General features: G+C 39.9%; 1 protein-coding gene across 1 annotated transcript in view; it reads right to left on the bottom strand.

Moving 5' to 3' along the window:
- GK5 (glycerol kinase 5) overlaps positions 1-22,102 on the bottom strand; it is a 102,652-nt gene extending 80,550 nt beyond the window's left edge. Inside the window, exon 1 of the mRNA XM_045851255.1 lies at positions 21,825-22,102. Coding sequence (XP_045707211.1) covers positions 21,825-21,983 — 159 coding nt within the window. The 5' untranslated portion in view covers positions 21,984-22,102. The remainder of the gene's footprint in view (positions 1-21,824) is intronic.
- Positions 22,103-25,871: the final 3,769 nt, after the last annotated feature.

Consider the following 25,871-nt stretch of genomic DNA (forward strand, 5'->3'; position numbering starts at 1 on the left):
TATTCCCTGTAGCTTCTTCCCCCATTCTCCCTGCTCTACCTCCCCACGGATAACCCTCCATGTGATCTCCACTTCTGTGATTCTGTTCCTGTTCTAGTTGTTTGCTTAAGTTTTTTGGTTTTGTTTTAGATTCAGTTATTGATAGTTGTGACTTTGTTGTCATTTTACTGATCTTATTTTTCTTAGATCAGTCCTTTTAATATTTCATATAATAAGGTCTTAGTGATGATGAACTCCTTTAATCTGACCTTTCTGAGGAGCATTTATTTGCCCTTCTATTCTAAATGATAGCTTTGCTGGATAGAGTAATCTTGAATGTAGGTCCTTGTCTTTCATGACCTCAAATACTTCTTTCCAGCCCCTTCTTGTCTGCAAGATGTCTTCTGAGAAATCAGCTGACAGTCTGATGGGAACTCCTTTAAATGTAATTCTCTCCTTTCTTCTTGCTGCTTTTAAGGTTCTCTCCTTCTCTTTCATCTTGGGAAACTTAATGATGATGTGCCTTGGTGTGTTCCTCTTTGGATTCAACTTCTTTGGAACACTCTGGGCTTCCTGGACTTCCTGGAAGTCTATTTCCTTTGCCAGATTGGGGAAGTTCTCCTTCATTATTTGTTCAATGTTTTCAATTTCTTACTCTTCCTCTTCACTTTCTGGCACTCCTATGATTCAGATGTTGGAATGTTTAAAGTTGTCCTGTAGGTTCCTAAGCCTCTCCTCATTTTTTTTTTTTGAATTCTTGCTTCTCCATTCTGTTCCAGTTGAATGTTTATTTCTTCTTTCTCCAAATCATTGGTTTGAGTCCCAGTTTTCTTCCCTTCACTGTTGGCTCCCTGTACTTTTTTCTTTATTTCACTTTGCATAGCCTTCACTTTTTCCTCTATTTTGCAACCCTACTCAACCATTCCTGTGAACATCCTGATTCAGTGTTTTGAACTCTGCATCTCATAGGTTGGCTATCTCTTCATTGCTTAGTTCTATTTTTGGAGATTTGATATGTTCTTTCATTTGGGCCATACTTCTTTGTCTCAGCACAGCTGTTACATAGTAAAGGGTGGAGCCTTAGGTATTTGCCAGGGCCAGGCAACCCACTTGGCTGTGTTGTGGCACTATATGTGTGGGAGGGGTCAGAGCGGGAACAATGCCTGTTGCTCGGCTCTCAGCCTGCTTACAGTCACTTGCCCTGCTTTCCACAAGCAAACTGGGCCTTTCTGGTGCTGATTCCCCAGGTGGGTAGGTTTGTGTACATTCTAGGACCTTATAGGTCTCTCCAGTGAATACTTCTGTGAGGTTAGGAGTTTCTCCCACCGTCATAACCCCCACACATTTTTACAGACAGAGGGTTTGAGGCTTTCTTTTTCTGCTCTGGAACCCTGGGTTGTGCAGTCTGTCTCACTCCCCAGTTGTTCCTCCTGGTTTATATGCATGCACATGTAGGAGCACTGAGTCTTCCAGCTGCCACCTTGCCACATGTCCTCTCCACCCCAGCCCCCCATCTCTGCCCCTCCTACCAGTCTGGGTGAATATTTCTTCTTAACCTCCTTGATTGTCAGATTCCATATAGTTCAATTTTTCTGGAAGTTCTCGTTATTTCTTGTTTTTAAATTTGTTGTCCTTCTTTTGTTTGTGTGAGGAGGCAAAGTGTACTTACCTATGCCTCCATCTTTGCCAGGAGTCTCTAAACCTCACATCTTACACAAAAGTTAATTCAAAGTGGATAGTAGATCTAAATGTAAAACTATAAAATCTTTAGAAGAAAACACAGGAGAAAATCTTTGTGACATGGGATTAAATGAAAAGTTAGATATGACACCATAAGTAAGATTCATAAAGCTCAATTTGATTTTTAATTAAAAAATTGATAAGTTGCACTTCATCAAAATTAAAAACATTTGCTCTTCAAAAGATACTATTAAAATGGAAAGACAAAGTACAGAAACTGATTGAAAATATTTGCAAATTATTTAACCAATATAGGAATCATACCCAGAATATAAAAAGAAATCTCAAAACTCAAGTACAAAAACAAAAAATGCAATTAAAAATGGGCAAAAGACTTGATCAGGCAGTTTACCAAAAAATAAATATGGTAGCAAACATGTGTATGGAAATATTCAACATCATTCACCATTAGGGAAATGCTAATCAAAACCAAAATGAAACACCACTGCATCTATTAGGATGCATAAAATAATGCATCTTAATAGTTTTTTACCAACAATAATAATGTCAAGTGTTGGTAAAAAACAAATTGAACTCTTATACATTGCTGATGGGAATGCAGAATGGTACAACCATTCTAGAAAATTTTGGCCTTTCCTGTTACAACAAATTAAATATTCACTTATCCTACAACTCAATAACCCCTCTCCTAGGCATTTATCCTAAAGAAATGAAAATTTATGTTCACATTAAAGTCTGCACAAAAATGTTTATAGTAACTCTATTCAAAATCACCAGAAACTAGAAACCCAAATGTACTTCAGTAGGTAAATGAATGTACTACTCAGAAATAAAAAGGAATGAACTATCGATACACACAACAATATGAACAAATCTCAAAGGAATGATGCTGAAAAAAGCCAGTTTCAAAAAAAAAAGCCAGTTTCCAAAGGCTGTTTACTGTATTGTTCCACTTAGATGACATTTTCAAAAAGAAAAAACTATAGTCATGAATAATAGATTAGCGGCTTCAGAAGTTAGGTACAAGAGGAGGGGATGACTACAAAGGAATAGCACAAGGCAGTTTTCTGGATTATCTCTACACATGTGCTAAAACTCACAGAATGTACTCACCAAAAAGGCAATTTTAGTGCATATTAATTTTAAAAATAAAATAAAAGGAACCTATGGCTTCAGGTTAAAATGATGGCTTGAACAGATGTTTTATCTACAATGCCTCTCAAGAATCATTTAAAATGGTTTATGCAGAAGGACAATGAGAAGAGAGCAAGTACATTCAGGTCAGGTTTTAACAAATGTTTTCAATATCAACAGTGAGTGGGTGTACAGTATATGGCTAAGCACAGAGGAGAAAACTGATACCTCACTCTCTGCCCAAATTACACCATGTGTATGCTCAACCTCTGGCAGAGATTCTACAGTAGAGCCCTGAAAATTACAGGTACCTACAAAGGCTGGGATATCAGATGGAGATTGAAAGATGGTTGAAAGTCTTTAGAAGCTCCAATTCCTGTTCTCCAGCCAGCTCACTGCCCCTCTCTAAGCAGGCAGAAGGTAAGACATTTACTCTGGGGATGAGGCAGGGGTGGGGATGGCAGGTAAACCAGAGAAGTTCTTTACTTGTAAATACCAGATGTAGCTGAGTGGGGTAAGACATGGTACTGAATATATGAACAGAGAGCCAACCAAAGATCACCATTTAAAGAAAATCTCTAACATGTAAGAAAAGACCAAAATAAGAAAGGGGGAAAAAATGGAAATCTGAGGAAACAGTGACAATGTGAAGGACATCAGGAAGATATAAAAAAATAATTCAATAAGCTCATCAGAATCAAACAGATCTAACAAAATTTATTCCTATTTCATCAAATATTTTTGGTCTTTCTATGTAGGACTTTCATGACCACTGACTGTAAAGGCTCAACTGCAATAAACACATCCTCATCCCCCCAAAAACCAATGTAGATATCCTTGTTTCAAGCCCACAAACTTTCAGACTTGACTGTGGCACTATGAAGTCACTTCCCCCCACTCTTCCACATCCCCATACATGTCACAAAAATGAAATCAAATCATACTGAAATTAGATCAATAATACAATCAAAACTAAGAAGAAAAATTATTTTGTTGATTAAAAACAGAAGATTTCTCCAAGAGTGTACAGAGGATACATAGTTGTGGCACAACTATTACACAATTACACTATGTTCTTTGGAGTAGACTTTCAATACTACTCTTTCAAGCAAGATGTTGTCTATCATGGTTTCATCACAATGGCATGCTGATCCAAAGGGAACATTATAAACTTTCCCCATTTTGAAAAACTAAAAACATCAAATATTCATATGTGGGATTTTCAACTCTGAATACTGTTTTAGGATATGACAGCAATATTTAAGAGTTCATAAAAAGTTTTTCTACTTTTTTTGGTTTTTTAATTTTTTATCATTTTCTGCCTTCAATAACAGTACATACATTATTATATTACTTTCAGATGTACACCCCAGTAATTAGACATTACATAACTTACTAAGTGATCATCTAAATAAAACTCATACCCATCTGACACCAATATAGTTATAAGAATATTATTAACTACATCTTCTATGCTGTACTTTACAAACCCATGACTATTCTGTAACAACCAATTTGCACTTTTTAATCCCTTCACCTTTTCCACCTATCCTCCAAACCCCCTCCCATCTGGCAACCACCAAAAACATTCTCTGTATCTATGAGTCTGTATCTATTCTGCTTGTTCATTTATTTTGTTTTTTAGATTCAATTGTTGATGGAGATACTTTTTGCAATTTTATTGTTCGTATTTTTTTACTTTTTTCTTCTTCTTCTTCTTAAAGAAGATCTTTTAACATTTCATATAATACTGATTTGGTGGTAATTAACTCCTTCAGCTTTTTCTTGGTTAGGAAGCTCTTTATCTGTCCTTTAATTCTAAATGACAGCTTTGCTAGTTGCAGGTCCTTGCTTTTCATCACTTTGAATATTTCTTGCCAATCACTTCTGACCTACAAAGTTTCTTTAGAGAAATCAGCTAATTATCTTATAAGAACTCCTTTGTAGATAATTCTCTTCTTTTCTCTTGCTGCTTTTAAGATTCTCTCCTTGTCTTTAACCTTGTGTATTTTAACTGTGATATATCTTGATGTGGGCCTCTTTGGGTTCATCTTGTTTGGGACTCTTGCAGTTCCCAGACTTATATGTTGATTTCCTTTACCAAGATAGGGAAGTTTTCTGTGATTCTTTTTTCAAATAAGTTTTCAACTTCTTGATCTCTCTCTTTTCCTGCCAGTACCCCCATGATCTGAATGTTGGTACACTTGAAGTTGTCTCAGAGGCTCCTTAAACTACCCTCATTTTTTTTGTTTCTTTTTTCTTCCTGCTGTTTTCATTGGGTGTATTTTTCTCCCTTACATTCCAGATCGCTGATTTTATTCTAGGCTTATCTACTTCATTTCTGATTGATCCTTTTTTATGCTGCTGAGTTCCTCACTAAGTGCATTAAACTTCCCCATAACCAGTGTTTTGAATTCTGCATCTAGTAGATTGCTTGTCTCTATTTTGTTTAGTTCTTTTTCTGGTGTTTTGTTCTGTTCTTTCATTTGGGTCATGTTTCTTCGTCTCCTCATTTTGGCAACCTCCCTGTGTTTGTTCTATGTATTAGGTAGAGCTGCTATGTCTTGGTAAAGTAATGTAATGTAGTAGGTGTCCTGTAAGGTAACATGGAACAGCCTCTCCAATCACCCTGAGTGCTGGCACTTAGGTGCACCCCCAATGTGCTGTGTATACCCTCTTCTTGTCACTGAGCTGTGATTGCTGTTGGCACATCAAGGGGAGTGATTTACTCCTAGGCCAACCAGCTGCAAGGACTGGCTGCTACCACTGGCCACAGACCTCTGACCACTGTGGAATATCAGCTATGCAAGGACCCAACCTACTGAACAGGACTTACTTCAGCAGGGTTCTGGTACCCATTGAGTTCACCCTTTGAGTCTGTTGCTTGTGGAGGTGGTTGGATGGTGGTGTTTCGACATGGTCTAAAGCTGTCCACTGTGTGTGCTAGCCCTGGGGCCTCCTGAGAAATGCAGTTGAAGGTCACCCACCACCTGTGTTCTTCCTAGGGACACGTGGCATAAATAACAATGCAACCTGTAGATGGCTGTTACTTCTGCTGGGCTTGGAGTTACCCAGAAGAGTCCAAGCTCTGAACCAAGGCCAGCTGCTGCTAGTGCCAGGCCTGGGGAAGCTTAGCAAGAGGTATAGGGCTCACTGAGCCCAGATGCTACTTGTTTGAGAGATTTTAGGAAGATCTGAAGTATGAGCCAAGACAAGCCATTTGTATGAAAAGGCCACTGTAAACAGCTTGTGTGGGCCCAAAAGTTGGGTGGAGCAGGGCCTCAGGGAATCATCAGGGTAGGGCAAATAGTGTTAGCCAGGTTGATAGAGTCTCAGATATGGTGCCTGCCTGCTGGCTCTGTGGGGGAAGGGCTCATCAAAGGAACAATGGCCTCTGCCAGCACTTCTGTCTAGCAGAAAGCTTCCCCCAGCACTCACACTGATGCTGGACAATTCCTCCCTATATGTCTCTGGTGCCTTTCAACTAGTGCTGCAGTTCAGAAGGAATGAGTCCAAGTTAATCCATGCATGGGTCCTTTATGAGGACCTGCCTGGCACTCCAGAAGCCTGTGTCCCTCACCCTCAATCCCTGTTGGTTTTTACAGCCAATAATTATGGAGACTTCTCTTCCCAACACTGGGTCCTTAGGCTGGGATTCTGGGGCTGGACTGGGACTCCTCACTCCTTAGGAAGGACCTCTACAGCTGAGATATCCCTCCTAATTTTTATCCACCACATGTGGATATGAAACAAGCTCATTCCATATCTCCACTACACCTACCCATCCTGATATGGCTTCTTTAATTCCCTAGTTGTATGACTTCCATTCAGCTCAATTTCAGCTAGAATGATGGTTGTTCTGTAGTTTAGTTTAGTTATAATTTTGATGTGGTTGTGGGAAGAGGCAGGTACTCTATTTTCCTAAGCCACCATCTTGACCAGAAGTCATGAAAAGTTTTTTTAATAAAAATTATATAAAAAGGCTAAAAATGTATGTTTGCAGCTAAAAAGTGAATGCCAAAATAAAACTAAAATCTTTTGAGAGACCTAATGCTATCATACTAACATAAGGGTTCATGTTTTGGATATTCAATTTTAACTAAAAAACCAACACAGTCTATATTGTTCCAGTCTCTAAAAAGAACAGGATCTTTTCAGTTGTTCTGTCTCTCCTTTTTTATAAAAGCTATTTTTGGCAATATAAATTGAATATTATAGTAAGGCTGGGGTTTCTATTACATGTTCCTTCCATCATAATATTAGTAGAGGCATAATTTTTAATTAAGCAAATAAACACAAGTTCTATATCTAATCAACAGCGTCTCATGAAGAAAATTGAATTTCTAATACTTTGATAAAATGCAATTCAATTATTTATTCTTTACCCATATGTAATAAACCAGATGCTAAGTAGCAATGTAGGTAAAAGACTCTCTTTCTCTAAGAACTCAAACTATCTGAAGGACTAGTTGTTGTTTGTGTTCTAATTTCTAATTCATTGTGGACCAATAGTTTTTAAAGAAACAATTAAACTATATATCTGGTCTAGATGGCAGAGTACACAAATGCTGTGCTCACCTTCTCACATGACCATAATAAAATTACAACTAAATTATAAAAAAAACACCCTTAAGAACCATCTGAAGACCAGCTAAACAGATGTCCTATAACTAAGGATGTAAAGAAGAAGCAACATCCAGACTGGTAGGATGGAGAGAAACATGAAAAGGAACAAGTCTTTCTTATGGTATGCCAGTAAGAATCAGGAAGGATATATTGGCTGCAGAGATCCCTGCCCTGAGGAGCAAGGGGTCCCAGACCCACACCAGAGCACCAGTTCTGGGAAGAGGAGTCCCCACAACACATGGTTGTGAAAATTTGTGGGCATTCCATTTGGATAAGGGCTGCTGTAGACTCAAGCATCCTATTAAACAGCCCAAGCACAGACTCACTTGCTACCAAACACTCACCCTATACCCCAGCAAAGAGACAAGTAGCTCCAAAAGTACCAGGGACATATGGGGAAGAACTGAATTTTCTGGCTTTGGGGAAAGGACTAGAGAAATAGCTCCCTGCTGGATAGAGGTGCTAGTAGATGCCATTGTTTCTTTGTTCAGCCCTCCCACCACCTAGCATTCAGGCACAAGCAGGTGCCAAATCTGAGTTTCCACCAACTTGGCTAACACTATTTGCCCCACCCAGGTGATTCCCTGAGAGGCAAGAAATCTACCCAATGCAAAGTTCAAAACACTGGTCAAATGATCCTCAACAAACTTAAGGGTAGAATAGGTTAACTCAGTGAGGTCTTACACACAGACAGAAACCACAAAAAAACAGTCAGAAATGAAGAACACAATAATTGAAATGAAGCATATATTAGATGGAATCAACAGCAGCTTAGAATAAGTAGAGTACTGAATCAGCAATTTAAAAGACAAAGTAGCAAAAAAAACTGTAACAGCAAAAAGAAAAAAAGAATTTTTTTAAAAATGGGGGTACTTTAAGGTACCAAAAAACAACAAATTGGAACAGCAAAAAGAAAAAAAATTTTAAGTGAGGTTACTTTAAGGGACCTCTGGGACAGCATCAAGCATAACAACACTTGAATCACAGGGGTACCACAAAGAGAAGAGAGAGAGCAAAGAATTGAGAAACTATTTGAAGAAATAATGATTGACAGCTTCCATAAACTGGCAAAGAAACTAGACAAACATGTCCAGGAAGCATTAAGAGACCCAAACTAGATTAATCCAAAGAGGCCCATACAAAGACACATCATAATTAAAATGCCAAAGGTTAAAAGACAAACAGAGGATCTTAAAAGCAGTAAGAGAAAAGCAGTTAGTTATCTACAAAGGAGCTCCCATAAGACTCTCAGCTGATTTCTCAAGAGAAACTTTGCAGGCCAGGAGGGACTGACACAAAATATTCAAACTGATGAAAAGCAAGGACCTAAAATGAACATTATTCTGCCCAGCAAAGCTATCATTTAGAATCAAAGGACATATAAAGGACTCTCTAAACAAGAAGAGCTACCATAGTTCTTTACAAAGAAATGTTAAAAAAGATTCCTTAAGAAGAAAAAATAATCAAAAATGTGAATAATAAAATAGTAACAATTATATACTTATCAATAATTAATTTTAATATAAATGGATAAAATGTTCCAACCAAAAGAAATAAAGTGGCTATATGGAGAAAGTACAAGACATATGTATGTGCTGCCTACAGGAGACACACTTCAGACCGAAAGCAAAGAGATGTAACGAGGTATTTCATGCCAATGGAAATTTTTTAAAGGTTGACATACCAATACTATAGCAAACAAAATAGACTTTAAAACAAAGGCTACAGTGACACAAAGAAGGACAGTACATAATAAAGAGATCAATCCAAGAAGAGGATATGAGGTCTGTCTGGAAAAAGTCCAGCCATTGTTAATATAGTGAAAACAGTTCATGTGACATTGATGTAACCTGGCATCCACAGAGAGTGGACTGGAATGCACATGAGTAAGCAATGACAACTTCAGGGTACTGTCAGTGGGGACAATAGATAGCACTGAATGAACATGTATACTGTGTGGCTGTCACATTCAAAATGACTGAGCTACTAGAGCACAGGCGGCAAACACAAGGCCCACAGGCCAAATCCAGCCCTCCACCTTGTTTTACCTGGCCCCACAACTTGTTTCTAGCCAGCAGCAGCACTGAGCTCCTTGCCATTGGCTAAGGAGTAGTTACATTTATATAGTCCTAAAATGACATTAGGCCCTTTGAAGGCAACTGTGAGGCTGATGTGGCCCCCAGTGAAAATGACTTTGACACTCCATACTAGAGCAATGAATCTGCATCAATTTTGCATTTAGCTTTAACACTGCTCTGCAGAAATTATTTGGATGACTCATGGGTATTTGGGGATGATGCAATGAGTGCAGTGTAAATAAAAGCGTGGCACAAAAGCTTCCAAGATAGTCGAGAATCTGTTGAAAGTGATCCACATTTCAGAAGGCCTGCAACAAGCAGAATACCTGAGAATGCTGACTATGTACCAGCTGCAAACCCCAAAGATTTGCAGCTGACAGTGCGAGAACTAGAAGTTCATCTGGGGATTCCAAAAACTGCTGTGTCCTAGATTTTGACACAGGATATTGGCATGAAACATGTCCTGGTAAAATTCGTTCCACAGCTTCTGCTACAAGAGTAGAAAGAACATGATGCTGCAGTTCCTAATGACTTCATTCAAACCACTACCAATGAACCAGATGTCCCCAAGAAGTTCATAACCAGAGATGAATCATGGGACTACAGCTATGATCTGGGAATGAAGGTCCAGTTGACTCAAGGGAAGTCACCAGGTTGTCCACGCCCAAAGAAAGTGTGGCAAAATCACAACAAGATCAAGACCATGTTAACTGTAGTTTTTGATTGGGAAGGTGTTGTCCATCATGAGTATACCCCTCTAGACCAAACAATAAAGAGTACTACCTCAATATTCTTGGTTGGTTGAAAGATAATATACAATGAAAAGAGCCACAGCTATGGGCAACCAGTGATTGGCAGCTTCATCATGGCAACATACCCACTCATACGTCATGTCTCATGCAGGGTTTTTTTGAGAAACATCAAACCACCCAGGTGACTAAGCCCTGCTACAGCCCAGATTTGATGCCTGCAACTTCTAGCTTTTCCCAAAACTAAAATCACCTTTGAAAGGGATGAGATTTCAGACCATCAATATAATGAGATTCATTATATTATGAACTTTAGGGTGCATAGGTTCTTTTGAACTGATGTTTCAGGATCCTTAGGATATAATCCAGGCAGTGGAATTGCCAGGGTCAAAAGGCAGTCCCATTTTTAGTTTTCTGAGGAAATTAAATACTGTTTTCCACAGTGGCTTCACCAGTGTGCACACCCACCAATGGTGCACTAGGGTTCCCTTTTCTCCACAACCCCTCCAATGCTTGTTGTTTGTTGATTTGTTTGTGATGGCCATCCTCACCAGTGTGAAGTGGTATCTCATTGTGGTTTTAATCTGCATCTCTCTGATGGCTAGCAATACTGAGCGTCTTTTCTTGTCTCTGGAGCCACTGTATGACCTCCTTGAAGAAGTATCTGTTCAAGTCCATTGCCCATTTTTTTCCTTTTTTATTGATGTTCAATGTCTCCATTTTCCCACCACCACTCTCCCCCACCCTACCCATGCTCACCTCTCACCCTCAATCTCACCCCTCCTTGGCTCCATCCATGGGTCCCTCACTCATGTTCATTTACATCCCTATCCCTTCTTTCCCACATTATCTTCCTCTCCCCTGCCCTCTGGTTATTGTCAGTTTGTTGTCAATTTCAAAGTCTCTGGCTATATTTTGCTTGCCAGTTTGCTTTGTTAATTAGGCCCCACTTATTGGTGAGATCATATGGTATTTGTCTTTGACCATTTGGATTATTTCACTTAGCATAATACTTTCCAGTTCCGTCCATGTTGTCGCGAAGGAGCTTTCTTTCTTTCTGCGGCATAGTATTCCCTGGTGTAAATGTACCATAGTTTATTGATCCACTCATTTACTGATACTTTGTGCATTGTTTAATTGGGTTGTTTGTCTTTCTGGAGTGGAATCCTGTGAGTTCTTTATGTATTTTGGAGATCAGACCCTGCTCCGAGGTATCATCTACACATATGTTTACCCATATAGTTGGTTGTCTTTTTATTTTAATGCTGTTTTCTTTAGCCATGCAGCTTTTTATTTTTATGAAGTCCCACTTGTTTATTCTTTCCTTGATGTCCCTTGCTCTAGGGGACATATCATAGAAAATATTGCTGTGTGGAATATCTGAGATTTTCCTATGTTCTCCTCTAGAAATTTTATGGCGTCACGACTTATATATAAGTCTTTTATCCACCTTGAATTTATTTTTGTGTATGGTGTAAGCTGGTGGTCAAGTTTCAGTTTTTTGCATGTAGCTGTCCAGGTCTAGGTCTCCTAGAGCCACTTGTTGAAGAGGCTATTTTTACTCCATTGTATACTTCTGCCCCTTTTGTTGAATATTAATTGACTGTAGAGACTTGGGTTTATTTCTGGCCTCTCTATTCTATTCCATTGGTCTGTGTGTCTGTTTTTATGCCAGTACCAGACTGTTCTGATTACAGTGGCCTTGTAATACAGTTTGATATCAGGTAGTGTGATCTCTCCTACTTTGTTCTTCTTCCTCAAAATTGCTGTAGCTATTTGTGGTCATTTATGGTTCCCTATACATTTTTGAAATGTTTGTTCTACATCTGTGAAATATGCCATTGGTATTTTAATAGGGATTGTGTTGAATCTATAAATTGCTTTGGATACTATGGAAATTTTGATGATGTTAATTCTTCTAATCCATGAACACAATATATGTTTCCATTTACTTGTGTCTTCCTTAATTTCTTTCTTCAGTGTTGTGTAGTTTTCTGAGTACAGGCCTTTTACCTCCTTGGTAAGGTTTATTCCTAAGTACTTTATTTGTCATGTTGCTATAGCAAATAGGATTTTTTTCTTAATTTCTGATTCTGATCTTTCTTTCTTGGTACATAAAAATGCCTTTGATTTCTCAATAGTAACTTTGAACCCTGCTGTTTTGCCAAATTCACTTATTAGGTCAAGTAGTTTTTGGGCAGAGTCTATAGGGTTTTCTATGTACACTATCATGTCATCTGCAAACAATGACAGTTTTACTTCTTCCTTTCCAATTTGCATGCCTTTTATTTCTCTTTCTTGTCTGATTGCCATGGCTAGGACTTCCAATACTAGAATGAATAGAAGTGGTGAAAGTGGACACCCTTGTCTTGTTCTGATCTTAGTGGGAAAGCTTTTAGTTTTTGCCATTGAGTTGATGCTGGCTGTAGGTCTCTCATATATGATCTTTATCATGTTGAGGAATATATCCTCTATTCCCACTTTGCTGAGTGTTTTTATCATAAATGGGTGCTGTGTTTTATCAAATATTTTTTCCAGATCTATTGACATGATCATGTGATTTTTTTCTTTAGTTCATGTGATGTATTACGTTTATTGATTTGTGAATACTGAACTATCATCCTTGCATCTCTGGGATGAACCCCACTTGATCACAATGTATGATATTTTTAATGTATTGCTGAATGTGATTTGCCAATATTTTGTTGAGGAGTTTGGCGTCTATGTTCATTAGCGATATTGGCTAATAGTTCTCTTTCTTTGTTGTATCTTTATCTGGTTTTGGAATTAGGATGATGCTGGCTTCGTAAAAAAGAGTTTGCGAGTCTTCTCTCTTCTTGAATTTTAGTCTGAGAAAGATAGGGGTTAGCTGTTCCTTAAGTGTTTTTTAAAATTCTCCTGTGAAACCATCTGGTCCAGGGCACTTGTGTGCTGAGAGTTTTTTGATTACTACTTCTATTTCATTAGCTGTTACTAGTCTTTTCAGGCTTTCTGCTTCTTTGGCATTCAGTTTTGGAAGATTATATTTTTCTAGAAATTTGTCCATTTCACCTAGGTTTTCACATTTCTTGACATATAGTTCTTCATAGCAATTTCTTACAATCCTTTGTATCTCTATGTTATTGCTTGTAATCTCTCCTGTTTCATTTCTAATTTTGTTTATTTGAGTCCTCTCTCTTTTTTCCTTGATGAGTCTGCTTAAAGGCTTGTCGATCTTGTTTATCTTTTCAAAGAAACAGCTGCTGGATCTATTGATCCTTAGTATTGTTCTTTTAGTCTCTATGTCATTTAATTCTGCTCTGATCTTGGTTATTTCCTTCCTTCTACTCTCTCTGGGCCATCTTTGTTGTTATTCCTCAAGTTGTTGTAGGCGCAGGGTAGGTTGTTTATTTGAAATGTTTCTATTTTAGATAGGATTGTCTCGCTATGAACTTCACTCTCAAGACTCGTTGCTGTGTCCCATAAGTTTTGGACTATTGTGTATTCATTTTCATTTGTTTTCAGAAATTTTTTATTTCTTCCTTGACCTCTTATTGATCCATTTATTATTTAGTAGCATGCTATTCAATCTCCATGATTTTGAGTGTTTGGGGTTTTTTTCCTTGAGGTTGACTACTAGTTTCAGTCCCTTGTGGTTGGAGAAAATGCTTGATATGATTTCAGTTTTCTCGAATTTGTTTAGGCTAGCTTTGTGTCCTATCTTGTGGTCTACCTTTGAAAATGTTCCATGTGCATTTGAAAAAAATATGTACTTTGCTTCTTTGGGATGAATGGTTGTGTGTGTGTGTGTGTGTGTGTGTGTGTGTATCTGTTAAGTGCATTTGATCTAGGACCTTACTCAATGCCACAATATATTTGTTGATATCTTGTTTCAAAGATCTATCCATTTTTGACAGTGGGGTGTTAAAATCCCCTTGTATAAGTGTTTACTGTCTACATCTTTTTTGGACTCCTCCAAGACTTCCCTTATTTATTTGGGTGCTCCTATGTTGGGGGCTTATATGTTTACATCTTCTTGAAGAATTCTTTGAGTATTATGAAGTGTCCTTCATTGTCTCTTTCATGACTTTTGTTTTAAAGTCTATTTTATCTGATATAAGTATTGCTACTCCCACTTTTTTTCCCTGTCTATTTGCTTAGAATATTTTTTTCCCAACCCTTCACTTTCAGTCAGTGTAGGTCTTTTTTTCAGAGATGGGTCTCTTGTAGGTAGCATATGTGTGGGTCATGTTTTCTTATTCATTCTGCTGCCCTATGTTCTTTGATTGGAGCATTTAACACATTAACACTTAAGGTTATTATTCATAGGTATTTATTCATTCCCCTCCCCCTTGGTATCTGTGTTCCTTTTTGTCTCACTCTTCTTTTTCTTCTTCTTATAGTAGTGTCCTTAGTATATCTTGTAGTGCTGGTTTGGTGGAGATGTATTCTTTTAACCTTCTTTTGTCCAAGAAGCTCCTTATTTCACCTACCATTTTAATTGAGAGCCTTGCTGGATAGAGTAGTCTTGGTTGCAGGCCTTTGGTTTTCATTACTTGGAATATTTCTTGCAATTCTCTCCTGGATTGGAATGTTTCTGTTAAAAAATTTGCTGCTAGTTGGATCCCCTTTGTATGTTACTTCTTGTTTCTGCCTTGATGCTTTTAAGATTCTCTGTCTTTAACACTTGGCATTTTAATTATCATATGTCTTGGCATAGGCCTCTTTGGGTTCATCTTGTTTGGGACCTTCTGTGCTTCCTGAATTTGCATGGTTTTTGCCCTCTCCAGGTTCAGAAAGTTTTCTGTCATTATTTTTTCAAACAGGATTTTTATCCCTTGTTCCTTTTCTTCTCCTTCTGATATTCCTAAGATTCAAATGCATTTCATATTATCGTGGAGTTCCCTTAAGCTATCTTCATATTTTTTAGTCTTTTTTTGTGCAGCTGCTCTATCTGGGTGTTTCTTTCCACCTTGTCTTCCAGTACTTCACTAATTCAGGTCTCTGTTTCATCCAGCCTGCTTGTAACTCCTTCTAGTGTGTGTGTGTGTTTTATTTAAGAAATTGTATTTTTCATTTCTTCCTAGTTTTTGTTTATGGTGTTTATAGTTTCTATAACCTTTTTCACACAGTTGTAGTTCTCACTCAGTTGCTTGTAATTGTCTGTGAGTTCCTTGAGCATCCTTATAACCATTATGTTGAATTCTATATCTGAAAGTTTGTTTACTTCCATTTCATTTAGCTCTTTTAGTGGGGAGTCTTCCATTCCTTTTGATTGCAGGTTCTTTTTTTGTCTTCCCATTTTAGGTGACTCTTTGATTGTTTCTGTACTTCCTGATATTCCGCTTGCTAGCTGTCTTTGTACGGTGAACTTCTATGGTAGGAATTCTGTGGGATTCAGTGGTGTCATCTCTTTGACCTCTTTGTCTGGATGGTCTAGGTTTGCCCTTTCTTCTGTTTGTGTGGGCTCTCTTGTTATACTTGGGTTTTTACCTGTTGGTGGTTCCTTTGTTGGTGAGTTCTCTCTTCCAGCAGGTATATTGGTGTTCTCAGTTCCCACCTAATCTTGTGTGTGATCAGTGGCAGGGTGAAGGCAAAATGAATTAAGACAGCAGGAGAGTATTCAGTGGAATTTAATTTACCAAAAAGTAGAGAAGAGATAGGAGATCCTTTGGATAAATATAGCATTAATCATGATATTTCACCCAACTAGCCACTTTTTATAAAAGGTGGAAGAGAGATAAGACTCTTGGTAGAGGGGAGAAGGATTGTGAGCTGACTCCAGAAAACAGAGCACTTGTGCAAAGCTACATGGTGAGATCGAGTGAGGGTAAGAAGTAGAAACTAGGCATAATGTGTAAGAGAACAGAGTTAACCACAACAGTAATAAAGCTCCAGCAGAGAGTGAAATGGGCTAAGATCAGGGAGCAGTGTTGTGTAGTATTTACAATTATATGGAACAACAATTATTGACAATAATACTGGAACAACAATAGTATAAAAAGAAATATATGATCTGAATAACAGAAATAGAAAGTACATGACCAAGAGTAATGTGTTATTGGAACAGGAGTGACATGAAAGAAGGAAAATTAAAATACAATATGAAAAAGAAAACCAGGCTAATAATGCAATTAAAGAAACAAAATGAAGAAAACTAAACAGAAAGAAGAGAAATAAAAAATACTAATAAAAGAAGTAAAAATAATGAAACAAATAATAATAATACTGATAAACAATAAATGCAAGTTCTCTGCAATAGCGAAGTAAAATTTTTCTTAGTTTTTCAGTTGTTGGGGTTACCCTTGTGGTCCCTCTCTGCATCTGTCTCTGGACCTTTCACAGCTCCAGGTCTTATTGGCTCACTTGGGGAAAAACAAAAGGTGGTGAAGGAGGGAAAAGCCTCCTGCTAACTTTAAACTGGCCAAACAAGTTCTGCTAGTCTTCCTGAATGCCACAGGCAGAGCAGGGCTGGGCTTCGCTTTTTCTCCTTTCCTGTGGTTTTGTGAGGATGCAGGCCAGGTCTGGGCCACAATCTTCACAGTTGCCTAGCCTCCAGCCCAGGTCCTCCATGTGCTGCTGGACCCTCACTGTCCATCAATACCAGGCTGGTGCCTTTCATCCACCATCTGTGCTACCCATGGGTGCACTGATTAGGGGCAACTCTCACACCACCTTCTCTCTCTTTGCTGGCCTGGGTGCTGTGCACCCTCAAACTCTCTTCAGGGCTGCTCAGCTCCCACACCAAACCAAGTTTCTCTGGGGACTCCCAACTCCCTAGGCCCTACTGCACAGTCTGAATAGTCTATGCAACGCAGCATTCCTTCCTCTCCTCTAGCCAGCTACCACAGGAGCCTGCCACCCTGCAAGCCAGCTGCTGTGCAAGCCTGCTGCCACACAACCCTGATGCTGCATGAGCCAGCTGGTGAGAATTCCTTAACCAGCAGCTGAGAGCTTTTTTTGAGTAAAATCCACTTGTTTAAGCCCATCATTCTTACCACACAGCCCAACTTTCTAACCAAACTGGAGACTATCCAGGTCAGGGTCAGACATGGCCCAACACTTCTCCCCTCCAGGTGTCACCCATCTCCCCATTTTCTCTGGTAATGACCCAGCCAGTATCCACAGTCCCAATGGATGAACATTGCCACTGTGTGTCTCCCACTGAATCTTTATTCCCCCCAGTGACTTCAGGCATCCAGGTCTCTCCTAGTGCCATACTGTCTTCCCTTCTTTGGTAGCGGAGGAAGCTGTTGATCTGGTTCTCCTCCAAGGATCCTGTGGCTACCACCAATCATGGCGGCAGGTGCCAGGCCAGGGACTGCAGCAGCCTTGGCCCTGCACAGGTCCCAGAGACCTTACCGTCCCAAAACAATCTCCCTGATCTCTTTTTTCAATGCCCTCCACAATTCTGGCCTCCAAACTTCAAACAAGCTGGGATTCCATTGGCTGTTCACTCTGTTCCTCAGAAGATCAGCTAGGTGTTCCACAACATGATGTCATTTCTATTCAACATAGTATTGGAAGCCTAGCCACGGTAATCACACAAGAAAAACAAATAAAAGGCATCCAAATTGGAAAGTAAGAAGTAAAACTGTCATTATTTGCAAATGACATACTATATGTATAGAACCCTAAAAAAACACAAAATTACTAGAATAAATGAATTCAGTAAAGCAGCAGGTTACAAAATATTCAAAAATTGACTGTACTTTTATACACCAATAATGAACTATCAGAAAGAGAAACAAAGAAGGCAATCCCATTTACAATTGAATCAAAAATTAAAATATAAACTTTATAGGAATAAATCTAACCTAAGAAATAAAAGACCTGTACTTGGAAAATTATAAGCTACTGAAGAAAGAAACTGAGAATGATACAAATATGAGGAAGTACACACCACACTCTTGGATTGGAAAAGTTAACATCATTAAAATGTCCATACAACACAAAGCAATCCATAGATTCAATGAAATTTCTATCAAAATACCAATGGTGTATTTCACAGAACTAGAACAAATAATCCAAAAGTTTAAATGGAACTATAAAGACCCCAAATAGCCAAAACAATTTTGAGAAAGAACAAAGTTGGCAGTATCGTGTTACGTGATATCAAAATATACTACATGAATATAGTCATCAAAACAGCATGGTCCCGGTGTAAAAACAAACACATAGACCAATGGAGTAGAATAGATAACCCAGGAATAAACCCAGGCCTATATGGCCAATTAATCTAAGACAAACAAGGCAAGAATATACAATGGGATAAAAACAGTCTCTTCAATAAATAGTGTTAGGAAAACGGGACAGATGCATGAAAAAAAAAAAAAAAAACCTACACCACTTTCTTACACCAGATACAAGAATAAGCTCAAATAGACTGAAGATTTAAATGTAAGAAATGAAAGTATAAAACTCCTAGAAGAAACCATAAGCAAAAACTCTCTGACACAGTTCTTAGTAATATTTTTTTAGTATGTCTCCTCAGGCAAAGGAAACAAAAACAAATAAACAAATGGGATTACATCTGTCTTTGCAAAGGAAACTATCAACAAAACAAAAAGAGAACCAACTAAAGAGGAGAAGATATTCACCGATGGTAGGAGTTAACACCCAAAATATTTAAGGAACTTACACAACTTAACACCAAAAAGAGAAACAATCTGATTTAAAAATTGGCAGAGAACCCAAATAGACATTTCTTCAAAGAAGACATACAGATATTTGAAAAGATGCTCAATGTCACTACCATCAGAGAAATGCAAATTAAAACTAAAATGAGATATCACCTCACACCTGTCAGAATGGCTATCCTCAATAAACCAACAACCAGTGTTGGCAAGGACTTGGAGATTGCAAATTGGTATGGCACGATAGAAAATGGCATGGAGTAATAGCCAGAAAATTAAAAAACCAAACAACCATAAGATCCAGAAATCCCACTTCTGGGTATTTATGCAAAGCAACCCTAAACACTATTTTGAAAATATAAATTAATTCCTATATTCATTGCAGCATTACTTAGAATTGCCAAGATATGGATGAAACCCAAGTGCCCATCAATAGATGAGTGGATAAAAAGCTGTGGAGTGTGTGTGTGTGTTTGATACACATACATACACAGTGGAATATTAGTCAGCCATAAAAAAGAACAGACTCTTACCATTTGCAACAGCACTGATGAACCTAGGTGGTTTTATGCAAGTAAGTCAGACAGAGAAAGCCAAATGCCATATGATTTCACTCATATGTGGAATCTAATGAACAAACTGAACTCACAAGGAAAATACATGCAGACTCACAGACAGAGAGCAGGATGACAGTGAGGAGGAGCAGGGAGGTTAGAGATGGAGGGATCAAGCAAAAAGGAAAAAGGGCTCATGGACACAGACAACAGTGTGGTTTTTGGGGGGTCACATAAGGGGAGGAGAGGTACTGGAAAAAATACAGCAAAAAATTTTAATTAAAAAGTAAATGAATGAACTAAGAAAACAGAAACAAACTTATAGGCATTGAGAACAAAATGATGGTTGCCACATGGGAGGGGACTTGGGAGGCTGGGTAAAAAGGTGATGGGATTAAGAACTACAAATTAGTAGTTAAAAAATAGTCAGAGGGCTATAAAGTACAGCACAGGGAATGTAGTCAATAATATTGCAATAACTGTGTACCATGTCAGGTGAGTTCTAGACTTAATTAAGGGGATCACTTCAGAAGTTACATAAATGTCTAAACACTAACTGTACACCTGAGGGTAAGAGAATACTGAATGTGAACTGTAGCTGAGGTTTTTTTTTTCCATTTTTTAAAGACAATTAAAACAACTCTCTAGGGGAAAATGCATATAAAATAAAATCCCAAATGTTTTATTAAGGTCAATAATCATACAATTAGTCTGCAGAACTGCTACACAATTTTCTCAATCTTCATTTCTTCATCTCCACCCCAGCAACCCAGGAACCACACGTGAGGAAGCACGACTGTGAAATTCTACTGCAGTTTGAGAGGCACTGCTTTAAACTCCTTAATCTAAGATAGTGCTCCCTCCTTTGAGGCAGGGACTTTCTGTAGTTTTATTTACTCACAAATCTTTCCAGATACCTTCCCTGCACCCCAATTTAGTACCTGAGCCAACCATTCTGCTTCCCTGCTGCTCACAGCAATCTTGATTCATCCTTGAGCTTCCCTGCTGCTCGCAGCAACCTTGATTCATCCTTGACATTCTTACCTCATGTGTAAAAAACTAATAATTTGCTCAAAATAATATAGCAATTGTGAAACTTTGTATCTTCTAACATTTTCTGTCTCCTTTTGGTTCCAAATACTTCAATTCTTTTTCTTTTAATCATTGCTTACAACAAATGTACTTTGTGTCTAGAATTACAAGGGAAACTGTTAAAAGTATCATTGGGTTGCGATATAAAGACTTTTCCAAAGACGCGGAGCACACATGCGCTGAAGGGCAGTGTTGGCCTTTCACCTGTCCCTTCTGGTTGGTGCTGGGATGGGGTAGTGGGTGGGCTGGCAGGGTTCCTGCACATGTAGTCAGAGAAGGGGCCAAGGAGCTGCTGGAGTCCCAGCCCGTCCTGGGTGCCAAACCAGAACGCCAATCGCTGGTCCCTCAACACAAAGGCTCCAATAGTCATTTGGCTAGACCTGCTCCTGGGTGACTGCTGTGGTTGAAAAGCACTTCTAACAGGGTTAGAAGGGTGGGAACCAAGCAAATGGGGAGTTCCAGGTCCCGGGAATGGTTTAGGTAACAAACGGCTCCTGCCCTGACACTGCCAACACAAAAGGATGTTGGTATTGGAAAGATGAGTAAATAAGAACACCAAATCCGATCAACATTATTTTTAGTACGTTCGTAATTGTGTAGAAATCTGCACTTTGTTAAACTGGGAACCGAAGAGTACCTGTCTGTTGGCTGCTTTATTAAGGATTTACTCACAATAACAACTGAGGACTTGGTAGTTTTCTGAAACAAGAAAAAGATTTTTTCTTTACACATTCTCGAAAGTCGAAAAGAGAAAAGTAATGGCAATCTAGTCTTCAAAAGTTGTCCATAACTCCCATATCCACGGAAATCGGAAGCTCATGTGAGGAACCAGCACTTTGAGAAGTACTTAATAATGATAACTGAACAACGCACAATAAAGTTAAATTCTATCAAGATCTGAAAAATTAAAAATGCAAATGAAGACAAGGCTGGAGATCTATCAAGGAAGTGCAGGAAAAAACAAGTGACAAACATCCTTTGTCTGGATAGTGGTGCCTGCCTTGCCCTGCCCTGCGAACCCCGGAATCACTGTAGTCCCACCCAGGAAAGGCTGGAGTGAGGAACGCCCAGGTGACTGGAGTAACAGTACGAGGCCCTCAGCCCCGGGCGCGCCGCGTCAGCCCGGCGCAGGACTGCAACTATCAGGGCCGCTCCCAGCGCCGCTCAGCACCGAGAGCCCGCGCTCAGCACCGAGAGCCCGCGTGTGCTGCAGGTAGTCTCGCAGCCAGAAGAGACAGGCCCGCCCGCTCGCCTTCCGAGACCCTAACCACAGCCCCTCCTCCAAGGCCCCGTCACCTTCTGGGCGCTGGAGCCGCGGATCCTCGCTGCGCGGTCATAGACGTGGCAGCGGATCACCGAGCTGCCCACGTCCAGCCCCAGCACGAAGCCTGCGTCCGAGCCTGGCGAGCTCTGCTCCGGACGCCACTGTTCGGAGAAAGTGGACAGCCCAGGCATCCCGATCCCGTAAGCCTCTCGCTGCAGCAGTCTACCTAGCAGGCACGTTGAAAACACCAGCACTTCCAGACTGCGGGGGTCCAGCTAGGCCACGCCCCGGCCCGCCCCCTCCCAGAGCTCCCGGAGGCGGTCCCACCCAGTTCGCCGCTGGCCCCGCCCCGACGACGTGACGTCACTGTGCGCTGTGCGTTTTTCTTTACCCGTGCTCCGGAGAGGCGGCTCTTTGGGGCTCGCAGCCCCTGGAGGCGAACTAGAGTGTCATGGAGCGAGGTAAGCACATGCACCCAACCGGTTTTGCAAAGGCCGACCAGTTTTACCGTTGACCTGTCCCATGATTTTAATTGTCTTCCTCCTAAATTCCCTGAGGCAGTGCCTGCGTGTCTCTTAACCTTAGTTGCGTTTATGAATGTCAAGACAAAGTGATATGAAGAAAAGTTCAAAATCGACTCCCAAGACTTCTCTCCCCAGAAAAACTAGTAAAAATTTACACATATACTACACAATTAATACTTGCTAAATGAAATAACACACGAGTAAGGCCTTCCCAGCCTTCTGATGGGAAGAAGAGACCCCCTACTAAAGCAGCTTCCACCATCAAGCTCCAACCCAGTGGCTGCTTTTTCAAGAAACTGAAAGCTGCTTTATTAAATATATATATTTAATATATATTATATATAATATATATAATGCTATTACAGTTGTCTCATGTTTCCCCTCTTTATTCCCCTTTGCCCTGCACCCCCTTCCCACCCACACACCCCCCTTAGTTCATGTCCATGGGTCATACATATAAGTTCTTTATCTTCTACATTTCCTATAGTATTCTTAACCTCCCCCCCTGTCTATTTTGTACCAACTATTTATGCTTCTTATTCCCTGTACCCTTTCCCCTACCCTCCTCCTTCCACTACCTGCTGATACTTTCACTGCTTGCCAGAGGGCATGGGCTCTTACAGGCATGTAAATGTAGGCAGGAAGAAGACCTGTGGAAATTTCAAGATTCCTGCAGCTCCAGTTCTGAAGGCTGGAGCCCAAGGGCCTTCCCATGGGGTGATCCAGCTCTCAGGGAAAGGTCCTTGATTTGCAGGTAGTGGGGAAGTGTTAATGCTTGCTTAGCCACCTTTCTACCACCAGCAGCACTGCAAAACACCAGTGCCTGAAATAGACTAATATCCTTCTTTTTGAAAATTACAAAACTTCTATGGATATGTGTTTTTTGTTTTTGTTTGTTTGTTTTCTTGTTTTTACGAAAACATTTAACAGTGCAGAGTGGTATATTAATTAAATAGTAAAGGATATTCCTTTTTTTTAACAGGATGTTTATTAAAGCTGGAAACAGTGAACAAGGAAGAACTTAGGACAGAAGAAACAATTGCAGAAATACTAGGCTGGACTGCTTTGGCTCAAAGGGAAGCCAGAGGAAAGGGAGCCTTGGATACAGGTGCAGGGGCTTAACCCCTGAGGAGTTGCCACAGCCCATTGCTCCCCTGGTTGCAAGTCTCATGGGTTTAGGAGATAAGAGCCTATGTGGAAGAAAAGAGAGAAGGGAAAGGCACAGGCATACTCCCTAGAGGGAGAGCACTTGGATATTCATTTTTGACCAGATTGTCATGTTAACCAACTTGCTTTCAGCCAGTTTTACAAAATGGAGTTATTTGGTCATATTACTTGAATCTTGGAACGTACACCTGGAAGAGTACGTTTTTTTTCTCTTTATATCTTGTACTCATTAAACAGTACCCATATGTTTCAAATAGCTTTAAGATTGTCTTCACCGGTGGTGACCATTTTGTTAAGTCATATATATGCAATCTCCAGTATTGTAATTTGGAATAAATGACTAATGGATTGTGCACTGGTAAGAGTCCTTCTAAGAAACAGAACCAATAGCACAGGAAGGAAGAGACTGAGATTTATTTTAAGTAATTAGCTCAGATGCCTGTGAGGGCTGGCAAGTCCCAGGGCAAGCTGGAAGGCTAGCAATTCAGGTAAGACCTGATGTAACAGTCTTGAGTCAGACTTTCATAGGGCAACAAGCTGAAAATTCAGGCAGGGTTCTGATGTTGCTGTCTTAAGTATTCTTAACTTCTCTGGGAAACCTCCATTTTTGCTCATGAGACTTTCAACTGATTGGGTGAGGCCTACCAACATGAAGGGTAATTTGCTTTACTCAATGTTTATTGATTTAAATGTTAATCACATTTTTTAAAAAATACCTCACAGCAACTAGGGTGATGTTTGACCAAATAACTGAGCATCCACACAGTGCTCCCACTTGCTTAGTCAAGTTGACACATAAAATTAACCATTGCAGGTCCCCTTTCACAACAGAAAAGGCTGTTTTGTATTCCCTTGTTTTTAATGTTTAGCCTATTTTCTTTTAAGTGATCGTTCTTGGGCTTCTGGAATCCTGACACTTCTTTTGTAATCATTTTTATAAATTACTAACCCAAGAAAGAAAGATTCCTTGCGATCAATTGGGCCCAACTTCATAACCAGAGTCTAGCAGCCATTATTTAGAGAGGCTTCTCACACACACTGCACTTCAGGAGAAAGTGGCAGAATGAGCTGCCAGCCTTCTGCTCTGTATTCCTGCAGTATGAGTCAACTCTTACAAAGAAGCTCCTGGTATTGTATTTTGACTAATGGAACTGAGACCTCCAAATCTAATCGGAGCTGCACAGCTCTGTCGTTAACGACCAATCAGCTGTTTCATAACGAATCAGAACAGTGCAATTTGGACCACTCAGACTGTGCAGATTTGGAGTCATCATTTTGCCTGAAATTGGCAGAAATTTTTGTCTATATAAGTCAGCCTTCCCTTTGTCTAGTAGAGCATGTTCTCAGTTTCTACCAATAGCTGTTTCTCTGGTTTGTGTTACAGACTTTCACTGGAGCTATTTCATTCAAATGAAGTTTCTCCCTTCACCGCCCCCCAAACTGGGGACTCCTAGTGGCAATGGATTGGTAGCAGCGAACTTTTGATTACAAAATTCAAGTATGTTGAATAGTATCAAAGAATCATAGAATGTGAAAACAAGGACCTTAGCAACCACTTAGTTCAGTGTTTTAAAATGTTTCCGATCTTTTTTTTTTTTTTAAGAGAGGGAAGAGAGGGAGATAGAGAGAGAGAAACATCAATGTGTGGTTGCTGGAGGTCATGGCCTGCAACCCAGGCATGTGCCCTGACTGGGAATCGAACCTGCGACCTTTGGTTCTCAGCCCGTGCTCAATCCACTAAGCTACGCCAGCCAGGGCAAATGTTTCCAATCTTGAACAATTTTGAGACCTTGATAATACTGTCTTCCTGAGAAGATGTTCATATGCACAAAATTTGGCATGTATTTTCAAGTGTGGGGTGTAGGATAAACCAAACTCAAAGATCTCAGATTTAAAATCCAGAGCTGATTTCCCTAACCTAGGCAGACAGTTGTCTATGAGATGGCTAGAGAAGCAAAGGATACTGTGTTTCTTCCATGTTCACTGGTACGTACTATGCACAGTCTCACCCTGCTCTGCCCTCACAGAAAGGAGTGAGCCCTTGTGGGCCACATGACACAAGGCTCAGAAACTCTGAAGGTCCTATTGCCAGTGGATCTGTAAGTTGTTCCTGACTCAGAGGACACTGCCACTCTGAGCTCCATCACCTGGTAGCCTGGGTTTTATCTGGCTTGGCTGCTGCTTCTCCTCAGATCCAAGCTTGACCTCAGGGACGGCCACTGAGGCTGTTCTCCCAGGCTCTTTCCCTCCCACTCTCACTCCTGTCACTTACTCCTCATACAGCAGGCCCAGGACCATGACTCATTTGCCAGCCTCCCACCTTCTGAAGAAACATGGGTAGTACAGTCCCTCAGGCTAGATCAAAAAGTATGTGAGGTCCATCATTCC

Source organism: Phyllostomus hastatus, unplaced genomic scaffold, assembly GCF_019186645.2.
Source record: "Phyllostomus hastatus isolate PE091 unplaced genomic scaffold, TTU_PhHast_1.1 phas_contig_86, whole genome shotgun sequence".
Classification (NCBI taxonomy): domain Eukaryota; kingdom Metazoa; phylum Chordata; class Mammalia; order Chiroptera; family Phyllostomidae; genus Phyllostomus; species Phyllostomus hastatus.